General features: G+C 35.2%; 1 protein-coding gene across 1 annotated transcript in view; it reads left to right on the forward strand.

Moving 5' to 3' along the window:
- The first annotated feature begins 1,463 nt into the window (after nt 1–1,463).
- Nucleotides 1,464–22,297, forward strand: part of MUC19 (mucin 19, oligomeric) — a 116,487-nt gene continuing 95,653 nt past the window's right edge. Inside the window, 17 exon segments of the mRNA XM_042993686.1 lie at nt 1,464–1,605; nt 5,481–5,501; nt 5,896–6,060; nt 7,184–7,354; nt 8,375–8,560; nt 8,695–8,862; nt 9,327–9,692; nt 10,352–10,537; nt 10,639–10,755; nt 12,601–12,651; nt 13,709–13,768; nt 14,396–14,624; nt 15,590–15,707; nt 16,158–16,218; nt 16,444–16,541; nt 20,168–20,378; nt 21,104–21,226. Coding sequence (XP_042849620.1) covers nt 8,497–8,560; nt 8,695–8,862; nt 9,327–9,692; nt 10,352–10,537; nt 10,639–10,755; nt 12,601–12,651; nt 13,709–13,768; nt 14,396–14,624; nt 15,590–15,707; nt 16,158–16,218; nt 16,444–16,541; nt 20,168–20,378; nt 21,104–21,226 — 1,852 coding nt within the window. The 5' untranslated portion in view covers nt 1,464–1,605; nt 5,481–5,501; nt 5,896–6,060; nt 7,184–7,354; nt 8,375–8,496.

Below are 22,297 nucleotides of genomic sequence, written 5' to 3' on the forward strand. Positions count from 1 at the left end.
GAGAAAGTGTGCTGAGTGGGGCCCATGGGATTTCTTTCTGATGGGTAAAATTCATGCATGGGTTTTGTAACACCTCTATTTATTGCAAGAGGATTTGGGAATGACTTTTGGACTACAAACTACATTTTAAATAATTAGAATTTTCCAGGTATTTAACCTATATGGAGAATGTTATTGTACAATTTTCTTTCAAAGGATTTATATTAAGTATCTCCAGACCATTTCTTCATAGCCTTTGGCTAAATATGTGTATATGTAGTTGTATGTGTAATTACATACAACTTGGTTTTGGCAACAATTTATCAGAACACGTGGGAAACTCTTTATCTTATAACTGGCTCTGTTTCTGGTTTGACTTAATTTATGCCTTTGTTTCTGGCATAGGTTTGCTGACCATAAGTCCTGGATTTTCTTGGACAGTCCAATTTCTGCAAGTTTTTCTTATTTGAATGATGTAGGCAGTTTGGTTTTAGGAAATTTTTGAAGATTATAGAGCATAGAGAAACATAAAAAAAATCTACAATCCATTAAGTACCAAAATTAAAATGTTATACAAAAAATGTGTGTGTTTTTTTTTTTTGAGGTTTCTTGAATGTGAATTTATGCAAAATTCTATTGCCATTGTTAAATGTTTTTTTATATTTGAGAGAGACAGAGACAGAGAGAGAGAGAATGAGCAGGGGAGGGGCAGAGAAAGAGGGAGAGAGGATCTGAAGCAAGCTCCGTGCTGACAGCAGATGCCCATTGCAGGGCTTGAACCCATGAACCGTGAGATCATGACCCGAGCTGAAGTCCAATGCTTAACCAACTGAGCCACCCAGGCACTCCACCATTGTTAAATGTTTTATTTCACATAATTTTTGAAAAAAATCTCTGGGAAACCAGTGCTTTTATGTATATGATAAAAATAGGTTTATCTTTAAATATAACATAATATGTGTACTTCTATGTAAATTGTCATTCATTATACTCACTCTTATTGTGAGTTTTTGACTCAGTTATACTATAACTTGACAAGCTTGCAAATTTGCATGCCATTTACTTAAATATGAAGAAAATTCACCTTGATGATAAGAAATCATTCGTAAGTAGCATGTACATGACTTTTATATTCAGTGGTACAATAGAAATTGTAGAATTTTATTCAAATTAACTAGTTATATCCAGTATTTTTGAAAAAATCTTTTAACTAAAACTTCTGAATTTCACAACAGAATAGTAATTAATGCTTTACACCTTTTCAGCCATCCCAGAATTATTGTTTGTTTGTTTGTTTGTTTGTTTGTTTTTGCTATGCTCTAATTCCTCCAACTAGGCTGTATTTTAAACCGGCTGGAGGACCAGTGGAGACTTTACCCTTTATGGGGGTGTTCTGGAGGGGTATAAATACACCAGGGTCAATGGATAATTACTGTCAATGGATAATTACTATATTCACGCCTGAGTATTGAATTCAGTGAGAATATCTGTGGGAACACTTCCCAAGGACAAGAAATGGCTGTAATCAAAATTCACTTTCTGTTGGCAAATCTGTCAGAGAAACTACTAATGACAGCAATTCTCCTTGTTTTTCTTCAGATGGAAAAATAGCTGAAAGCACATCAGGTAAATTGCTTTTTTTTTTTTCTTATACTGTTTATACTAAACAATAATAAAGTGACTGCTTTTATTTCGAGGGAAGATAGATCTCCTCTGAAAAAACACTAAAACATTTAAAATGAAATATTCCTTGTTACAAACAAACATACTCTAGTGTGTTTTTATAGAATCTGGGCCAGATATTTTAATAATTAATCTCATAAAGGTGGTGACATTTAAAATAGAAAATTTTTAGGGGCGCCTGGGTGGCTTGGTCGGTTAAGCGTCCGACTTCGGCTCAGGTCATGATCTCACGGTCTGTGAGTTCGAGCCCCGCGTCGGGCTCTGTGCTGACAGCTCAGAGCCTGGAGCCTGTTTCAGATTCTGTGTCTCCCTCTCTCTCTGCCCCTCCCCTGTTCATGCTCTGTCTCTCTCTGTCTCAAAAATAAATAAATGTTAAAAAAAAATTAAAAAAATAAAAAATAAAAATAAAATAGAAAATTTTTAAACCTGTAAGTGAAATGTGGATCTAGATTTAAGGATTTACGTTCCTTAAATAAGTACTTTGTATTACAGGATTGATTTCTTAGTGAATTGTTTTAATTAAAATTGATCCTAGTCCTATTAGTGGTACTACAGATTCCCTCAGAACATTGAATAACATTGAATATGACCCATTATTTTGTTTCCCTATCCACCAATATGAAAAATTGGCCACAACAAATCAAGACTGCATTTATGTTTTTTTTCTTAAATCTAACAAAAGGATTTTTGCTAATGTCAGTATAGATTGAATTTGATTCTGGTCTAACATATATACCAATCAAAATAGCCCAAGATTACTTTTATATGTTTTTATTATGTGATATTTTAGATCTCTGTGTCTTTCTACAACCTAAATACAATAAAATGCAACTGGAAAATGTGTTCTTTGAGGTAAAGGCAAACTGAGAATAAGTAGCAGGTCAGTTGTCTCAAAGACCTCAAAATCACCTCATCGTAACTATGGACAGGTTCATTAGGTTTCACTATAATGATAGAACAAGAGTTTATCTACTTCCAAGTGCACAAAATCTGAATGTTAATTAGAATAGTCTTGAGCATTCTTCTGAAAGTCCTTATTCAAGAAGTTTGAATGAAGAGAGGGAGAACTTGGAATTCTATACTTCTCTGAGAATCTTCTGAAATTATTAGCAATTGAGTTTTTTCCTGTGTCTTTCAGGGAACGTTGCAAGTCTGGGTATTATTTGGGAGGGACTTGAGGATCTTTGAGGCTAGAGCTGCTTTGGATGAATAAAAATGCCAAGCAAAGATGCTTCAACCAGCCACTCTACCAGCCAACATAAAACTGGTCAAACTCCAGAGCAATGTTATCCCCCACAATCTTTATTCCTTAATGAGACAAAGATTCACATATTTGAGAAAAGTATCCATAAGGCAGTATAGGACTTTGTTTTTTGATATTTTTAGATTTTACTGGTTTCAGACAATGTAACTTGTTTGTTGCCATTCCTTTTAAAAATCTCCCCTTCTCTGTAGTTCATCCATATTCACCTCTGTCATCCATCAGTTTTTCTCAATAGAATGAAGGTAGAGGAACAGAATTATATCTATTTCTTTTTTCTATTTCATGTTGTGGTCTGAAGTGTAAGTTAACTCTTCCAAAAATTTGTGCAAAATGTATGCAATATAAATGAATAAATTGTACCTATCTTTGAGCTATGAGGTAAACATTTTATTTATCTTTAAGCATTGTATAAGCAATCTATCTTTAAACGGGGTGATGGCATTATACAGTTTGCATAAGAAAAAAGGATTTCTTGGCAGATTTTACCTTGCGATCTTAGACAAGTCATGAAACCTTTTTTAAGTATCAGTTTTCTCATCTACAAGTGAGGAAATGATAATAGTATCACCCTTATAGGAGGCTGTGAGGATTAAAGAGATAGGATATGGAAGGTACTGTTACATGTCTAAGATGTGGTACATACAAAACACACACTAACCATTACTGCTAGTCACCCCGATGACAATGTATTTCTGAGTAAGTTTTGTATATAAAAAAGGGACAAATAAGTTAGTAGAAACAAACATGGCCCACTGGCTAAGATACCAAGCCATTCATTTCAACAATAGAATGAATAAGTTCAGTAGAAACATTGGTTTAATAAAATGAAAGATCTAATATACCTATGGGGTTGAACTCAGGAGAGGTATAAGTATAGTGAATATTTATCATGATTTAATAAATTAAATAAAAATTCTACATGAGTTTGATGTGATGTTTGTTGAGTAGAATAAAATACATTGAAAGATACGGTCTCTCTATCCAGTACTTATTTTTTTTACAAGTTTATCTATTTTTGAGAGAGAGAGAGACAGAGCCTGAGTGGCGGAGGCCAGAGAGAGAGAGGGAGACACAGAATCTGAAGCAGGTTCCAAGCTCTGAGCTGTCAGCAGAGAGCCCCACGTGGGGCTCGAACCCACAAACCGTGAGATCATGACCAGAGCCAACTGAGCCAAAGTTGGGTGCTTAACTGACCCAGGCACCCTAGCTCCATACTGAGTACTTATTATCATTTATTATGTAGTCTCCATTTAACAGACAAAGAAACTTTGTTTCATAAGTATTAAATGTATCCAGGGGCATAGCCAGGAGCAAGACTAGCACATGCATAAATAAAGGAACAAAATTTAAAATAAAATGTTTTTTTTTTTCTTCCAACTTGACAAAAATCTATTTGTCACCACTTAGAAGGCCTGATTATAATTGCAGAGTTTTCAGATCACTGGATTCCATGCAGGAGCCAAGTGGGTAGTGGCCTTGCCAATGTGTCCATCTCCCTGCTCTTTCCATTTCTGGCTTTGTCCTACACAGAGAGATACCCTTGCCTGCGTGTCTCAGCACAATCTGTTTCTTCTGCAAACAGGCACTCCCTGATCATTCCCCCCAGGCCTAGAGATTCTCGTCACTGCAGTGAGGTCTCACCTTAGGGGAATGGTCTTGGGAAGGATGCTTATGAAGATCCTGAGAACAGGCTTGGGACTATAGGGCTCTGGGGACTTAGTAGGGTCTACAGTGAGGGACGGAGGAGGGCACAGGCTCTGGGTTGGTGTATCTTGACCCCTCTGCCCTTTTGTCCCCCTTTTGTTTTTTTAAATTTATTTTTGAGAGAGAAAGCATGAGCTGGGGAGAGGCAGGGAGAGAGGGAGTCAGGAACTGAAGCGGGCTCTGCACTGACAGCAGAGAGCCCAATGAGGGGTTCGAACTCATGAGGCATGAGATCATGACCTGAGCCAGAGTTGGTCGCTTAGCTGACTAAGCCACCAGGTGTCCCTGACCCCTCTGCCTTTATTCTTTGCCCTCCAAGGAGAACCATGGCATGAAGAAGGTCAGAGTGAGACTTGAGTGGTTCCAAGTAGGAACCCCTCTTGCTTGAGTCTAAGAGAGACATTGTCAAAGGCCATTCTGATGGCAGGTCTGGGAGTCCAGATGGGTTTGATTCAAAAGCCTATAGGTTTCCCACGACTGAATGCTGCCTTATTTCTCTCTGCTTTGGCATCAAACTAAGATATTTAGATATTAAGATTCAGAATCTAGACACCTGGGATACCTTAGTGACGAAAACAGGCAAAAAACCTTGAGTTCATAGAGCTTAAAATCTAGATGAAGGACGACAGTCAATAAGCAATAAACATAAGTAGTAAACACGGTATATTACAAGGTGATAGAATCTCTGGAATAAATTAAAGTAATACAATGATAATTGGGAGCATTAGAATGGGGGTGGCAATTTTAAATTGTCAGAGTATACCTCATTGAGATGGCATTTAAGCTGATACCTGAAGGAAGTGAATGCTATAATTTATAAATAAATACTTTCACCTTTTTTTCTTTGCAGAAAAACAGAAAAGAGAATTAGGTATGTTATCTTAACTTTACCAGCTCTTACTAAGCCAAGGACAGCATGGTTTCAACACAACAGACAATTTTGATGGGGGAAGGTGGGACACTGGAACTCGGGGCCTAGCAATGGCGAGGAAAACAGCTGGAGAGGTGTCTGCCCTGTCTGTGAGAAGGATGTCTAGCACACAACAGTGAAATCTTCACAGCTCTATTTATCTCTCTTTGTTGAAGTCTTAGAACCATGACAAAAAGATATGGTTATGGCAATGAAGTCAATATGCAATGTATGTAACTCCAAGGACTTCCAGAAAAATGAGGAAAAAACATATGCTTTCAAAGCGTCACAATCAAATCACCTTCTTGTGCTAGCAATACAGGTTTCAAACATGATCTTCTGTTATTCACATTAGGTGGCTTTTTGTTCAGTAATTTGAACTTTGCTGACCCAAACAGAAGAAAGAAATCTCTTGTTGGTTCACTCCTTGACCTTGGATTTAATGCTCACGAAAGGGCTGAAGATCGGTGGAGAAAACATCGAGATACTGATAGTTTAGTGTTAAAAGACACTCCAGCAGGTACTGTTAGAGAAAAATGCTTACCTAGGAAACAAGTGCTTTTTTTCATTTAGGACAACCTGATAATTTTTGTATTATTTGCAGCACATGGCCTTAATATTAATAGTGGAGAATATAAAAAAAACTAATTTCAGGGCCATTGAGACTGATGAATTCTGTCTTTAGAGAATTTTGGCCAAGATGTTTATATTAAGTTACATTTTTTTCCTGATAGGTTTAATTTTCTTATGCTATTTTTCTACTTGGTGCTATTATTATAATTATAAATCATTTTTATATTGTTTAAATTCATTAAGATACTTCTGGGACCCAAATTTAGTATAAGGTTTCTCTACACATGTTTTCGTCTCCAACCACAGTTTATTTTCAATACCATGATTCTCTCTTTAAATTACGTACTCAGTTGTCTGAGTAATACTATGAAACAGGGTTTCTAAACATTTTATAGACTGCAATTTTGTTTTGTTTGAGAGAAAATTAACTTTCTATAGATGAGACATGTTCTCTCTGCTTCTACATACTTCTCCCAATTGGCCAACTTTTACTTTACTTTCCTAGCCCCTGAAATCTCTATAGTTCATTCCTATAAACAAACAAACAAACAACCAGAAAAGAAAGAGATCCAATGAGGAAAATAACTTCAATATTTATATTGAAATTTGAGTCCGAGTGATGATAATTGAAAAGGGAGAAACAGCTTTGGGTGCAAGGGTGCAGTTGAAATATTTCAGGAAGGGTAAAAGTTTCCTGTCTGTCCAGTCACCTGTCTTGGGACTGACAAATTCAGTATGACCTATAAGTTAATGCAGATATATTTGCTCTTGTTTACAATACCGAGGTGATAATTGTTTGCTCATGTTCTACAGAACACAGTGAGATTTTCTTAAATGGCCTCAATGCTTCAGTTTTCTTATGGAATTCTCAAACCTCATGGTAAATTGGTTGTCACGCATACCCCTGATTACACTTTGTGGAATTATAATATGGAAAGTTGTATAGAGGGGAGGGATTTTTTTGAACCTATAATGAAGGCCTAGTTCAAGTAATGTATATAGATTAATTTGTTGTACATTATGAATGAATGCAACTTTTCTCTGATAATGATTGTATTTTTGTGTGGTAGAGAAAACCCGTTCAGCAAGTGGTTTTGCCAGTGGTATCTCTGGTGGTATTGAATTTGGTGGCACTGCTTCAAATCAAAATGACATTGGTAGGGGTCCATCTGGCCAAAGTGGATTTGATGTGAATGCAGTAAGTGGATTAGCTGACTCTAATTCTGCTCCCAGTGAAACAGGTATTCTAAGTTGTTTCTTAGTTTCTGCTTTTGACAGAAAAAGTCAATTAGCAAAGCAGGGTGTTTCTTTTGACCAATACAGATTTTAATATTAGAGGAACTCATGGAAATGATTTTTAAATTCTGTTTGATTCTTAAAGGATCTGTATTATCTTTAACAGAAATCAGCAACTTAAACATTTTAATGAAGAGACAATTAGATTTAATGCTTTTATGAAGGGGCTTGGATCTGGTAGGGAGAGATCCAGTTTCTATCCCCCATCTTTCCTGCTAACCTTCTGTGGACTTTGGGAAAGCCACTTAAGCTCTCTTGTTACCAAGTTTTGTCATAAGGAACAGAAAAATTTTGGTCACATGTTTCTGTACTTTTGTGATGCTAACTTCTGAAGTTTCAACACTCCTATTTTAACTAGTTTCTTGAAAAAGAATGCCAGAAAAAAAAATTACAAAAGTGTGAATAAGTAGCATTTTATATTTTGGAGATTACAGTTGGTGGAAGAAGTTAGGGCCAATAAAGTACATTAAATCTAGCTATTTTTGTGTCAGAGAAATTTGTCTTAAAAGATGTGGTAATTGGTGGAAAACGGAAGAATAGAAAGGAGCTTGTTGGTAAATCCATGGGTTTCGGCTCTTATATCAGTGCTCAGGAATTCTGATCCAGACTTTTAAGAAAAAAATACAAATAATTTACATCCTTTGGTTTTGCTCTTGACAACTGTTGAGTTTTACACTTGCCTTTTGATTTTGGTCTTGGTGGTGGAAAGAAGGGTGAATTTGTATGTGGTCTTGGTAATTCTGGCTCATGTGGAGTGGGTGTCAGTGGTTTTGAACAAAAAGACTTTGCTAAAAAAATGAAATAGGGAACATTCATAAAAATGAATAGGGAACTGGAAAATCAAGTTCCAGTGATCTAAGTATTACTATTTAGGTTTTGTGCATAAAAAGTAGAGTCATAAGTTGTATTTAATTATTACCTGGTAACAATCTTTTTTTTTTTTTTTTTTTTTTTTTTCATTTCAGCAGATAACACCAACACAAGACATAGGGATGGATTTAGTAGCAGTGTCTCTGGGAATTTGGGATTTGGTTTGGGGACATCTGATCAAAAGGGATTGGACATTGGTAGAGCTGACTGGAGTGAAATGAGCAACAGACGATCTCCTGGGGGTGAATCAATAGGTTTTGGATTTGATGCCCGTAGCCCAGGTATTCCAACTAAGACTCATTCCAGAAAATTTAAAATTAATTAACTACTTGTTTAAAAATACACTTTTTAAATATTTAACAATCAACTAACTAAGTAAAATTAATTTTTAATAACATTTTAATTTTTCTGTCAGTTGGAACCGGGTCTTTTGGTTGGGAACTTGGAAAAAGGAAGGGCGATAATGCATTTGGTTTTGGAGCTTCTGGTTCGAGTTCATTTGGTGGCAGTGGCATTAATAGCAAAATAAAAATTGAAGGAAATCAAGTGGGTAGTTCTGGAGGACCCATTTCCAATGATCTAGGTATTGATATCTCATTTTTATGCATAAAAATTTCTGAATCATGAAACGTTTTCAATGTACTCTGTGATGTCATTTTATATTCTGGAGGTGATACTGGTTTAAGATGCTGGTTTAAGATGCTGATAGCTCAAGTATTCCACTCAGTCTCTGTTCCTGAGAAATCCAATTGGATTTCAAACAGTCATTCTTTTATTTTGATATTATTTTGAATTTTCTATTAGTGGGAAGGCCTGGGTATTTTGATTTTGGACTTGAGGGAAAGATATTTGGAACTGATTTTGGTTTTTGAGATTCTGGTTCAAATTGCTGTGGTGACATTGGCCTTAGTGAAAATGGGATAAAATATAATGATGAATCTAGTTCCATGTTTTAGGTGTTGATGTTTAATTTCTGTGCATAAACAATATTTGAATCATAAAATTTATTGGAAAATGTTCTGACAACAATCATTTTACATTCTGCAGGTGGCATCAGTGCAAGAATTAGAGATAGTCTTTTTGATGGCATATCAGAAAATTTGAGATATGGTTTTGAGAAGCTTGGTCAAAAGGGATTTGGAAGCAGAGGATCTGACTGGAGTAAGAGCAGCAGGGAATCTGATGTCAGTGGCTCAGGTAGTCTAATAATCTTGGACTCTGCTCAGGTGAAATCTAAATTGATTTCAGCCTTTCATCTATTATTTTATAACATTTTTATTTCTCTGTTAGTGGAAAAGTCCTCATCCTTTGATTTGAAACATGGAGAAAGGAAACGTGAAGCTAAATTTGATTTTGGAGATTCTGGTTCAAATCGATTTGATGACATTGGCCTTAGTGAAAATGTAATAAAAGGTACCAGAGAATCTAATTTTAGTGGTATGAATGTTGACAGTTAATTTTTTGCTTAAAAATTTCTCAATTATAAAATTTATAATTAATGAATTTAATAATTTATAATTATTAAATATATCCTGTTGACAAACTTTTAATATTCTGGTAGAAGTACCAGTGCAAGAAGTGGTGGTGAGCATGCTGGTGAAAAGTTTGAATATTCAGGATTTGGTATGTGGGTATTTGGTAAAAAGGAATTTGGAGGCAGGGGATTGACAGAATGAGCAGTACCATGTGTGTTTTGTCTGGATCCTTGAATCTCAGGTCCAATGCCCACAACTTGGGCATTCTCCTAACCTGGACTCTTGGGGAAACTGAAATGGGTTTCAATTTTTTGATCATTTTTAAAAGTAACACTAAGAATTTTCCAATAGAGGGAAGGACTTGGTTGTCTAATTTTGAAAATGGAGAAAGGAAAGGTGAAACTCAATTTCGTTTTGGAGATTCTGGTTCAAATCCAATGGCCATGGTGGTACAGACTTGGATGGAAATAGAGTAGGAGGTACTGGAGGCTATAGTCCCAGGGCTCTAGGTATTTATGGTTAATTTCTGTGCAGAGAAAAATTCTGAATCATGGTATGCATAAAAAATAATTCTCATGACCATCATTTTGTATTCAGCAGGTGACTCAAATGCAAGAAATGGGGATGAATATTCTGGTGGTATCTCTGAAGACTCAGGATTCAATTTGGGGTCATCTGATCAGCAGGGATTTGGAATCAGTGGAATTGGTAGGAATGGAGAGAGTGGCAGTGGAATCGTGGGGGCTGGATACTTGAGTCCTGGATCTGATGTCAGTGGCACAGGTATCTTCACCTGGACTCTGTTCCCAAGAAATACAAATTAGCTTCTTCCTTCTTCATTTCTTTTAATCACACTTTTAATCAATTAATTGATTTTCCATTAGGAGAAAATACTTGGTCTTCTGGTTCTGGAAGTGGTGGAGGAAGGAAGGGTGCAGCTGGACTTGGTGTTGGTACTTCTGGACCAAATGAATTTGGTGAAACTGGCGTTAGTGGCACAGGTACCTGTGATACTGGAAAGGATGTTATTGGGTCTGGTTCCCATGGCCGAGAATTGGGATTTATGTCTGGCGTTTAGAGGGTCAGGATTCTAACATATGTTATAAAATAACAATGAAAATCATAAACATCAATAATGATATAAAAAGCAAGACAAAATCCTGAAATGATAAACTGTATTTAGACGTGATCAGGAAAAAAATCATTTAATATTTTTTGTAGAGCGTGGAATGAATTTTGTGGCTATGATTATATTTATGTGGAGTTGTTTTTGTTGCCTTTATGCAAAATTGATTTGGAGTCACATATGTGAAGAGGTGATTTGTTGGGTTTGATCTTTGTGCTCTGGATCTGGACTTTAAATTATTTTGCAAGTTTATTTCTGATAAGACTAAACACATTCCATCCTTTTTGAAAATCTCAAAATTTAATATTTCTTCTTAATGGAAGCATTAGAGTGAACAGTCTAAGAATTTGTGGTAGTATTTATTGTGATATGCGGACTATTTTGATTCTTCTATTGGAAAGTCTTGGGTGCCACTAGACTAAGTGATCTCAGAACTGTGGGCAGTAGATTCACTTCTAATGACTTAAGTGATCTGAAAGATATTCAGGATTCATACTTAGAAATCAACTTTGGGATTGATATGTTCTTAAAAGGTAAAGTCTAGTTAGCAAGAGATATACTTAGTGTAGTAATGGCTGACCTCAGTCAGGATTGACTATCAATGAATCTGTTCAGAAAAGGCTTGGTAATAAAGAAATAATAATTCACTTTTGGATTGTTCTTAATCTTTGGACATCAGTTTTGAGGTCAACACTTCAGTGGAACTGAGAAATTTGAGATCACTGATTATTTATTGCCATTGACCTTGTTTAAAACCAGTTAGTAAAATGGTTTAAGAGACACTGAATTTTTAACCCCTAGATCTGCTGCCATTAGCTCAGGTATTCCAGTTTAGGATGTGTTCCTGAAAAATGTATTAAGAAATAGTTGTCTCTCCTCTTTCTATTGTGGAGTGGTTACCAATCTGAGACTTCTCTGCTGTTTGGATACCAACTTTTGACTGCTTTCATGTTTTTCAAATGAGACAGACTTGTTTTAATTAGTGTTCTTTCCAGTAGTGTATCTAATAGCAGTAAATCTAGTGGCTTTGAAGTGGCAAGTTCTGGATCTGTTGGCATTATTGTCTTAACATTAGACATGTTGAGATGAACTCTCAGTTCAACTGGATCAGTTGTTTTCAGACTTCCAGTTTCTGTGAGTGCAGAATCCTTTGTTCAGTTGACATCTTAAAATGGTAGCTAGATTTTCCAAATGTAAAGCAATTCAAAGTGGGAGTGTGACTGAAACTGGGATAGGAGACCCTGGACCCTGTTTATGCAAACCTTTCTCTTTTCCTAAACACATTTTAAGACAATTGATCTGGAGAAAGTTAATTTGATCATTTCATTTGGTGGCAAGACATTTAATAATTTTGTTACTCCCACAGGTTGTTAAGTTGATTATATATATATACATATATATATATATATATATGTATATATATATACATGTATATACATGTATATATATACATATATATACATGTATATACATGTATATATATGTATATACATGTATATATACATATATATACATGTATATATATACATATATATGTACATATACATATATGTATATATATGTGTATATATATATATAGCTTCACATTGTTCTAAATCTGCTAGCATTAGTATTGCTGAACTTGGATCCATGGTTTATCCATTAGATTTTAAAAACATTGTTTTTTCATATTTTACCAAGTAGTATGTATATACAGACTAACTATTTCGTATTAAAATAGGTGTCACAAGCCCAGCCGACCACAGTACCTCTGCACCACTCACTACACCAGGTAGTTTGACTTATGACTTCCAGTGCTTAACAATGCATATATATGATGTATGTGTATGCATCTGTGTGTTTATACATATATACATAATTCTGAAATTTAAGTGTTCTGTGGATTATTGATTTACTAGGACATGATATTATTATGTATTTTGCATGTTGAATTGAGCTTCTAAATGCTTCTCTTTGAGTACTAAAGTTTAGATCACCGACTGCATATTTTAAATAATTTCATTAATAAGGTAGATTAAATTATACTTTAAGGGAACCTAAATAAAGCATAATACAACTTCTCCTTTGTCATTTTAGATACACTATTTTTAAATGGCTTTAAAAATAATTTATAAAGATATTATGTTATATTATATTACCTAAGAAAAGACAACTGTAGTAAAGGCAAGTGGCCTCAAGATACACAATAAATAACACGTGAAAAATATTTTATAGTTCTATCAAAATATTCATTTGTGTTGTTGTTGCTTTTCTATTCTGCTTCCTTAACTGCTCTAAGATTTCATATAAATTTACTTGGTTACATACAAGGGTCAATGCATTAAAAATAATCAGGGGAAGGTTTCAAGGTATATGAATTTTCCCCTTTGATCAGTAGAATGAAGTTCTCTTCATATATAGATAATTGAATTATTAGTATTACACAGTGGACTGATTTAGTAAAATCTACCTTGGGCATGTTTAGCTAGTGACTCCCAATGAAAGTATGCTAGCAAAGTTCTGTTTATGAAGTTGAAAATATAGTTCTGTAAGGGATACAGCATATGTTAGTAATTGTACATGACTCAGAATGAATAAGCTCATAATGATTTCTGAAAATACTATGGCTAATTGTACCAAAAATATGGTACAATTCAGAGATCATCATGTACATGACTGTGGCAAATCACAGTTCTCACAAAATCAAATTGTATGATCAGGATAAAGAAACCCACTGATGGCCTTCAATATCAGCTTCTAAATTCCTACGTAGAAACCCAAATATTCTGTATATTTAGAATCAATGTAATGTTTTTAAGTTTAAATAATCTATGCATTATGTTAAATAGAAAAAGGATCCCACATTCCAGAAGCAACTCCGAAATACTCAGAAACAAATACAATTATTGGTAAGTAAAAAGGACTTTGATTTATACCCATATTTTTATGTCCAAGCCAGCCAGTACCTAACCAATATTTTGAAACTAGTTGTAAACATTTGCCGGTCACCTATCCATTTTATCATTTTATGTCTGAATGACTCACATTCATACTATTTTCCTCAAAGATACATATATACACATATGCACATAACACATATACATGAACGTATATAACATACATACATATGCACATATACATGTACATAGAAAAACAATATTCTTTATACTTAATTGATATATGGTAACCAACTCGTGTAACATTAGAAAGACTATTTCTACAAAAAGCAAAATAAACAGGCAAACAGACCACAACTCCGATCATATATACCTCCCCACAGTAGAGACAATTTCCCTTTCCCATAGGAAACAAGATATTTTTATTCATGTTTTGTTTGAGACAGAACAGCAACCTTTGTGTATTCCCAAGGATTCAGGCACTACTTTTAGTGTGTTTTTGCTCTGTGTGAGAAAGAAAAGTACTTATTTAAGGTAGTGGCTGGGAAGAACAGAAACTTTCAGTAATGTTTTATCTTGGTACACAAACACTTAAAAAAAACACAGAACCATGAATATTCTACTCTAAATATTTTGTAGGCGAAGCTTCTACTTGGGGCAAAGGAGCATATAAAGCTTTCAATGGCCGCATCTTTTCCTTTGACTCGTCATGCGCATACACCTTCTGCCGTCATTGCGTGGAATCCGGAGAAGATTTCAATATTGAGATCAAAAGAAACAATAATAGTGATATTGAAAAAATAATAGTTAAAATCGACACTAATGACGTCTCTATTTTTGGTGATATCATCCTAGTTAATGAAGAAAGGTAAATGCCACAGTGTTATGGAAAAATACTATAGAATGACTTAAACTATCCTGAGCAAAAAGAGGGGTGCCTGGGTGGCTCAGGTGGCTAGGCATCTGACTTCAGCTCAGGTCATGATCTCCTGGTTCCGAGGTTCAAGCCCTGCATCAGGCTCTGTGCTGACAGCTCAGAGCCTGGAGCCTGCTTCCGATGCTATGTCTCACTCTCTCTCTGCACTACCCCTGCTCACGCTTGGTCTCTCTATCTCTCTCAAAAGTAAATGAACATTAAAAAGATTTACAGTAACCTGAGCAAAAAGAGAAAAGATTGACTAGGAAAAGACGATACTCTTTTCCTATTTTGGTGCTCACATTCATTATATTAAACTATTGGACAGGAGTCTGACAGAAGATTTTGTTATATGTGGAATTGTAAGATACTATATTTATTCCTATAACATGGTGGGGACAAACAACTAGTTTTGTTGTTTCCCTATTTTGAGTACTTAGATTTGGAACAACATGCATATTCAACACATCTGTTAATAGAGTATTTCAATTTTCATTTGTATGTTTGTTGTTAAAAATATGAGATTTTTCAATAGATTAAATTTAGGTCATTGTTTTTAGAAGTAGCAATTCATATTTGGAAGGGTGTAATATTTGAATAGTTTTCAGGATAAGAAGTTGAGACATGATATTCTCCTTGTGAACATTTCAAATTATTTGATCATTTATTCCTTACACTGCACCAGTTTCTTCTTTTTAATTTCTCCAAAGCCCCAAAGATTTATTCATTGTTCTTTAAAAGTCTTTCAAAAATTGGAAAAACAAAGCCATTGTGTCTCTTCTGAAATGGTAGGAAAAACAAAGCTGCAATATTTACTAGCCAGTATTATATTTGAGATACTAAATATAGAACATGAATTATTAGAAAAACATACACTATTCTTACCCTTATGTGTACTTGTGCTTTAAACTTTTCAGTGTACAGATGCCATATAACAATAAATTGATACACATTAAAAAATATGGAGAACATAATGTCCTGAATAGCCGCAGAGGAATCATGTCTTTAATGTGGGACAAAAATAACAAACTCTCAGTAAGTCTGTCTCTGATTTTCTTACATTCTTGGGCCTTTTGTTCTTTGCTTTCAGTTACGAAAAGAATACATTATAAGGAAAATAAGAGCTAACGTTTACTGAGAAATCTCTATATATTATTCACGTGCTAAGCATTATCTTATTTAATATTTAAAATACATTGAAGTACATACTGTTATTAATCTTATTTTATAGGTGATAGAACTCAGGAAATTCAGGCTAATAAAAGTTAAATTATCTACCCAAAGACACATAGTTAGTAAGAGATGGAGTCAGGAAATTTCCAACTTCTAGATCCTGGTCATTTAAAAAACGTCCTATAGTACTTCCTAAGTAACCAGCTTAGATAGAATTGAAAATGAATAGACACTGTCCTTTGGTTTGGTTAAATTACATTTTGAGGTATTTTCAATATTTTATAAACATGTACATGTAATTTTTTTTAAAAGCTTACTCTTCACAAGAAATATCCAACTTGTGGTCTCTGTGGTAACTTCAACAGCACTCCAGGTAAGATTTCAATGCATTAGGTCTAAGAAAATTGCTTCCTGAAAGAAAATTAGAAAATAATTACTCACATTTGGATAAATCTAACAGAAATTTGCATTTGTATAAAGAATAAGAAATCATTAAAATAAAACAAAATTTATGTTGTCAACTTAGCTATATTTAGCTTGAAAATAATGTATATGTACATAATGAATCTCTTGAACTAAGCCTTGTTTTCATTTTCAGGAGATGATATCAATGAACACATTGCCAATAGTAAAATTCCTGGTGATTGTCCCAAAGCTGTTAGTAAAAGCTATGATGTTTGTGAAGATGGCGTGCAGGTAAGAGATTTATATTTCACCTAGCAGCAAATTTCAGCACTATTTCCCTTTGTTTCAATTTAGATACCCAACATCCTCTTCTAAGCATTCATGCCTTATTCTTGGAATTGTGCAACTACTTTTTCTCTAATGTCCTTATAGTCTATTTCTCAGCTTTAGTTTAGCTGTAGATGCTAAAATAAGTTTTTTCCTAAAACATTATGATGTTTACTATATATTAGTGTAAAATTCTGATTTTTTTGCAGAGAGTTTTAGTTTGTCTGTAAACTGACATGCTTCACCTCTCCATTAAGTCTGCTGATGGATATTGATGGGCTCTTATGCTGTGGAAATCCATGTCCTGTGTCCCTAAAAACTACTTTCTGTTCTCCCTTACTTTTGCCCCAGATAGCCAATCTGAATTGTCATACTTTGTATACTTTGCTTTCTTTTTGAAAGAGTTATATGTAATTATTTTGACTACAATACTTGAAAATAGCCCTCTCTGAATTTTCTGCACTTTTGTAGTTCTGTCACATTGAATTTGATAGGTTGCATCCGTCTGTCTGTCTGTCTATCTATCTATCTATCTATCTATCTATCTATCTATCATCTATTTATTGGGAGAGCACATGTGCACACATGTGTGCACGTATGTGAGGGGGCGGACAGGAGAGGGAGAGAGAATCTTAAGTAGGCTCCACACTCAGTGTGAAGCTAGAGGACATAGGACTCCATTTCACAAATGCGAGATCATGACCTGAGCTGAAATCAAGAGTCAGACATTTAAATGGCAGAGCAACCCGGGTGTCCCCTGTTGTTGTTGTGTTATTGTTGTTTAGGATAGGTTGCATTATTTTTTAATATTTTCTTCTTTGTAGTATTCATTTATTACCTTTCATTTTTTTTTAATTTTTTAATGTTTATTTTTGTTTTTTGTTTTTTGTTTTTTTTTTCAATATATGAAGTTTATTGTCAAATTGGTTTCCATACAACACCCAGTGCTCATCCCAAAAGGTGCCCTCCTCAATACTCATCTCCCACCCCCCATCAACCCTCAGTTTGTTCTCAGTTTTTAAGAGTCTCTTATGCTTTGGCTCTCTCCCACTATAACCTCTTTTTTTTTTTTTCCTTCCCCTCCCCCATGGGTTTCTGTTACCTTTCTCAGGATCCACATAAGAGTGAACACATATGGTATCTGTCTTTCTCTGTATGGCTTATTTCACTTAGCATCACACTCTCCAGTTCCATCCACGTTGCTACAAAAGGCCATATTTCATTTTTTCTCATTGCCACGTAGTATTCCATTGTGTATATAAACCACAATTTCTTTATCCATTCATCAGTTGATGGACATTTAGGCTCTTTCCATAATTTGGCTATTGTTGAGAGCGCTGCTATAAACATTGGGGTACAAGTGCCCCTATGCATCAGTACTCCTGTATCCCTTGGGTAAATTCCTAGCAGTGCTATTGCTGGGTCATAGGGTAGGTCTATTTTTAATTTTTTGAGGAACCTCCACACTGTTTTCCAGAGTGGCTGCACCAATTTACATCCCCACCAACAGTGCAAGAGGGTTCCCATTTCTCCACCTCCTCTCCAGCATCTATAGTCTCCTGATTTGTTCATTTTGGCCACTCTGACTGGCGTGAGGTGATATCTGAGTGTGGTTTTGATTTGTATTTCCCTGATGAGGAGCGACGTTGAGCATCTTTTCATGTGCCTGTTGGCCATCCGGATGTCTTCTTTAGACAAGTGTCTATTTATGTTCTCTGCCCATTTCTTCACTGGGTTATTTGTTTTTCGGGTGTGGAGTTTGGTGAGCTCTTTATAGATTTTGGATACTAGCCCTTTGTCCGATATGTCATTTGCAAATATCTTTTCCCATTCCATTGGTTGCCTTTTAGTTTTGTTGGTTGTTTCCTTTGCTGTGCAGAAGATTTTTATCTTGATAAGGTCCCAGTAGTTCATTTTTGCTTTTAATTCCCTTGCCTTTGGAGATGTGTCAAGTAAGAGATTGCTACGGCTGAGGTCAGAGAGGTCTTTTCCTGCTTTCTCCTCTAGGGTTTTGATGGTTTCCTGTCTCACATTCAGGTCCTTTAGGATAGGTTGCATTTATTTTATGACTGAATAAATGTTCACATATTCCTGTTTCAATCTAGAACAAAATTTTCCAGATCAAGATGTATGGATAGAATGGATAGAAGAGACTTTTTGTTTTCTCGACAATGGATGTTGCATTTCTAACCATCTTGTTACCTTCTAGCAAAGCAAATTAAGCCATGACATTCTGTATCATCTGCTGTCTTTCTTGTGAAACCCTCTTTGGTTTTCAGTTAGAATTGCCTTCTCTTTTTCCTCTGTTACCCTATGCTACTCCTTACTACTTATGATAAGATACCATCCACAAAAATTTCCCATGTTTTTATGTTCCCTGTAAGATTATGCATTCTATGATGGGACAAGACTTATGTTTTATCTGTTGTGGTAGTTGCACAATGTATGAGAACTTATTCCTGGTTGCTCAAAAATGTCAGTTCAGTGATTATATAAATTTATATTAAAGCTAATGCAGGGGCTCCTGGGTGGCTCATTCGGTTAAGCCTCTAATGCTTGGTTTTAGCTCAGGTCATGATCTCATGGTTCATGAGATTGAGCTGTGCATTGGGCCCTGTGCTGACAGTGCAGAGCCTGCTTGGGATTCTCACTTTCCTTCTCTCTGCCCCTTCCCCACTCATGCTGTCTCTATGTCTCTCAAAATAAATACACATTACAAAGCTAATGCATATTTATTAAAGACCTGCTACATGCAAGATATTGTGGTAAGTCAAGAGGATACAACGTTCTATTTTTTACTCTAAAGGAACCTGTAATTTAGTGATAAAACTATACAAAAATAATAAATGAAAATCAATCCTTGAAGATTTTATTTCACTTAATCTTATACCTAACCTGGAGAATGTTATCAGTTGTCTTAGGCTTAATTGGTACAAATTATACATTTGCTTAACAGTGGTTTTTATATTTCTCTGTTACAAACATGTTAAGATAGAAAACAGCTATGTGGTAGTTAAAAAATGTAGACATTTAAATATTTTTGGGTTCAATAATATATGTGTTTACTTTCTTAACCAACATGAGAACAAATATGTTGTCTCTGGAGCCAACTCACATGGCCCCCACTAAGAAAGCACACATTCACTCTATTTTACTGCCATGGTTGCTCATCAAATATAAGAAGATTAATAGATAAAGGGCCAATGTCCCTTCTGTCTATTGTGGTGTCAGTCATTTACCATCCCACTCTCTGGCATCAACAATCTTTATTTTTTCTCACCCTTCCGTTTTCTCAAGTTGTAAACTTCATGTCACCTTTAGAGAAGTTCTGGTTGAGTGTAGGTACAACAATTTTTGAAGCTGTTGTACAACAATCCAAAATGCCAGAAGTGAAGTGTTCTTTTAGGAGTCACTGTACCGAGTATAATACTTTAAATACTCTCCATTTCAACCAGAAGTCAACAACTCTTCCTGCCAAAGCTACAGGTTATCATGCAGAATCAAACATATCTGAATTTATCTTTTCCTAAATGTTTATTTGATTGTCCATTTTTTAATGTTTCAATAAAACTTCATGCTTTATTTTGTAGCACTGTGACAAAATTATTGGAACTTACTTTGAGAAATGTAGAAAGGTCACCACTTTATCCAATGACTACAGAATGATCTGCATTGATGAGTACTGCCAAAATAGAGACAAAAATTCTACGTGTGACACTTACACAGAATTGTCCCGCCTCTGTGCCTCAGATGGTCCCGGCCCCTACGTATCCTGGCGAGATGATTCTGATGTGGTTTGCGGTAGGTTTTAAATTGTATTGCAGATTCCAAGCCAGAAAGTGTCTATAGCACTTTAAAATTGAGCTATATTTCAAAGTAATCTTTTCAAATGACTGTAAGCCCTGAAAGGGATCTTAGAGATGTTAGAGTCCTATCTCTCACAGGTACTTGTGAGGAAACTGAGACCTGTATTGGTGAAGTGACTTGCCATAAGTTGCACTGCTTTGTGTTAAGATCTCAGTTAGGAAATTTATAGTCTTTACAATTAGTAAAAGTTACTGGGAAAAATGAGAAATTCTGTAAAAATTGAAAATAGTAAGTGGAAAAGTTATCAAAAGTATATTGATTAGTACTATGATTTCCTTTCAAAAAATTAATAAAACATAGAGATGAGTTTCACACAAATATAAATATACTTTCAACCTATGTTTAGCTAAATCCTTAGAAGTTAAAATATGAGTAGAATATCAATTCCAAAGTAAGATGCAATGATATATATAAGTAAATTTCCTCCTAATTTTTGTCTTTGCTTTTTTATTTTTTCTCCAGATTAAATATTGTATCATAAAATAATGCATGAAAAATTGGCACAATTTAGTTGTGCTGAATATTTTTAAAGACTGACTCATATCTTGAACATTAGACTCAAAGAAGCTCATTTGAAAAGATCTCCATTAAAGTATTATCTATTTATCACATTCATTTCCCTCTAATTTCCATGTATACCTATATCTGTATTTCTCTAGAAAAACCTAGATGCCCAGAAAAACATATCTACAAAGAATGTGGTCCCTCAAACCCTGCAACTTGTTCTAATGTGGCTCCTTTTCAAGACAGTGAATGTGTGAGTGGCTGCACCTGCCCAGAAGGTAATACACCCTATGAGAGTATTTACACTGAAACAACTGAAAACAGTGCTTCTAGTATGGTGGGTCTTATTTCTTTCTTTCTTTTTTTTTTTTTTAATAATACAAAGTTTTATTTATTTATTTATTTATTTATTTAAAATTTTTATTTATTTATTTATTTAATATATGAAATTTACTGTCAAATTGGTTTCCATACAACACCCAGTGTTCATCCCAAAAGGTGCCCTCCTCAATACCCATCACCCACCCTACCCTCCCTCCCACCCCCCATCAACCCTCAGTTTGTTCTCAGTTTTTAACAGTCTCTTATGCTTTGGCTCTCTCCCACTCTAACCTCTTTTTTTTTTTTTTTCCTTCCCCTCCCCCATGGGTTTCTGTTACCTTTCTCAGGATCCACATAAGAGTGAACACATATGGTATCTGTCTTTCTCTGTATGGCTTATTTCACTTAGCATCACACTCTCCAGTTCCATCCACGTTGCTACAAAAGGCCATATTTCATTTTTTCTCATTGCCACGTAGTATTCCATTGTGAATATAAACCACAATTTCTTTATCCATTCATCAGTTGATGGACATTTAGGCTCTTTCCATAATTTGGCTATTGTTGAGAGTGCTGCTATAAACATTGGGGTACAAGTGCCCCTATGCATCAGTACTCCTGTATCCCTTGGATAAATTCCTAGCAGTGCTATTGCTGGGTCATAGGGTAGGTCTATTTTTAATTTTCTGAGGAACCTCCACACTGCTTTCCAGAGCAGCTGCACCAATTTGCATTCCCACCAACAGTGCAAGAGGGTTCCCGTTTCTCCACATCCTCTCCAGCATCTATAGTCTCCTGATTTGTTCATTTTGGCCACTCTGACTGGCGTGAGGTGATATCTGAGTGTGGTTTTGATTTGTATTTCCCTGATAAGGAGCGACGTTGAACATCTTTTCATGTGCCTGTTGGCCATCCGGATGTCTTCTTTAGAGAAGTGTCTATTCATGTTCTCTGCCCATTTCTTCACTGGGTTATTTGTTTTTCGGGTGTGGAGTTTGGTGAGCTCTTTATAGATTTTGGATACTAGC

The sequence above is a fragment of the Panthera tigris genome, chromosome B4 (genome assembly GCF_018350195.1).
Source record: "Panthera tigris isolate Pti1 chromosome B4, P.tigris_Pti1_mat1.1, whole genome shotgun sequence".
NCBI lineage: Eukaryota > Metazoa > Chordata > Mammalia > Carnivora > Felidae > Panthera > Panthera tigris.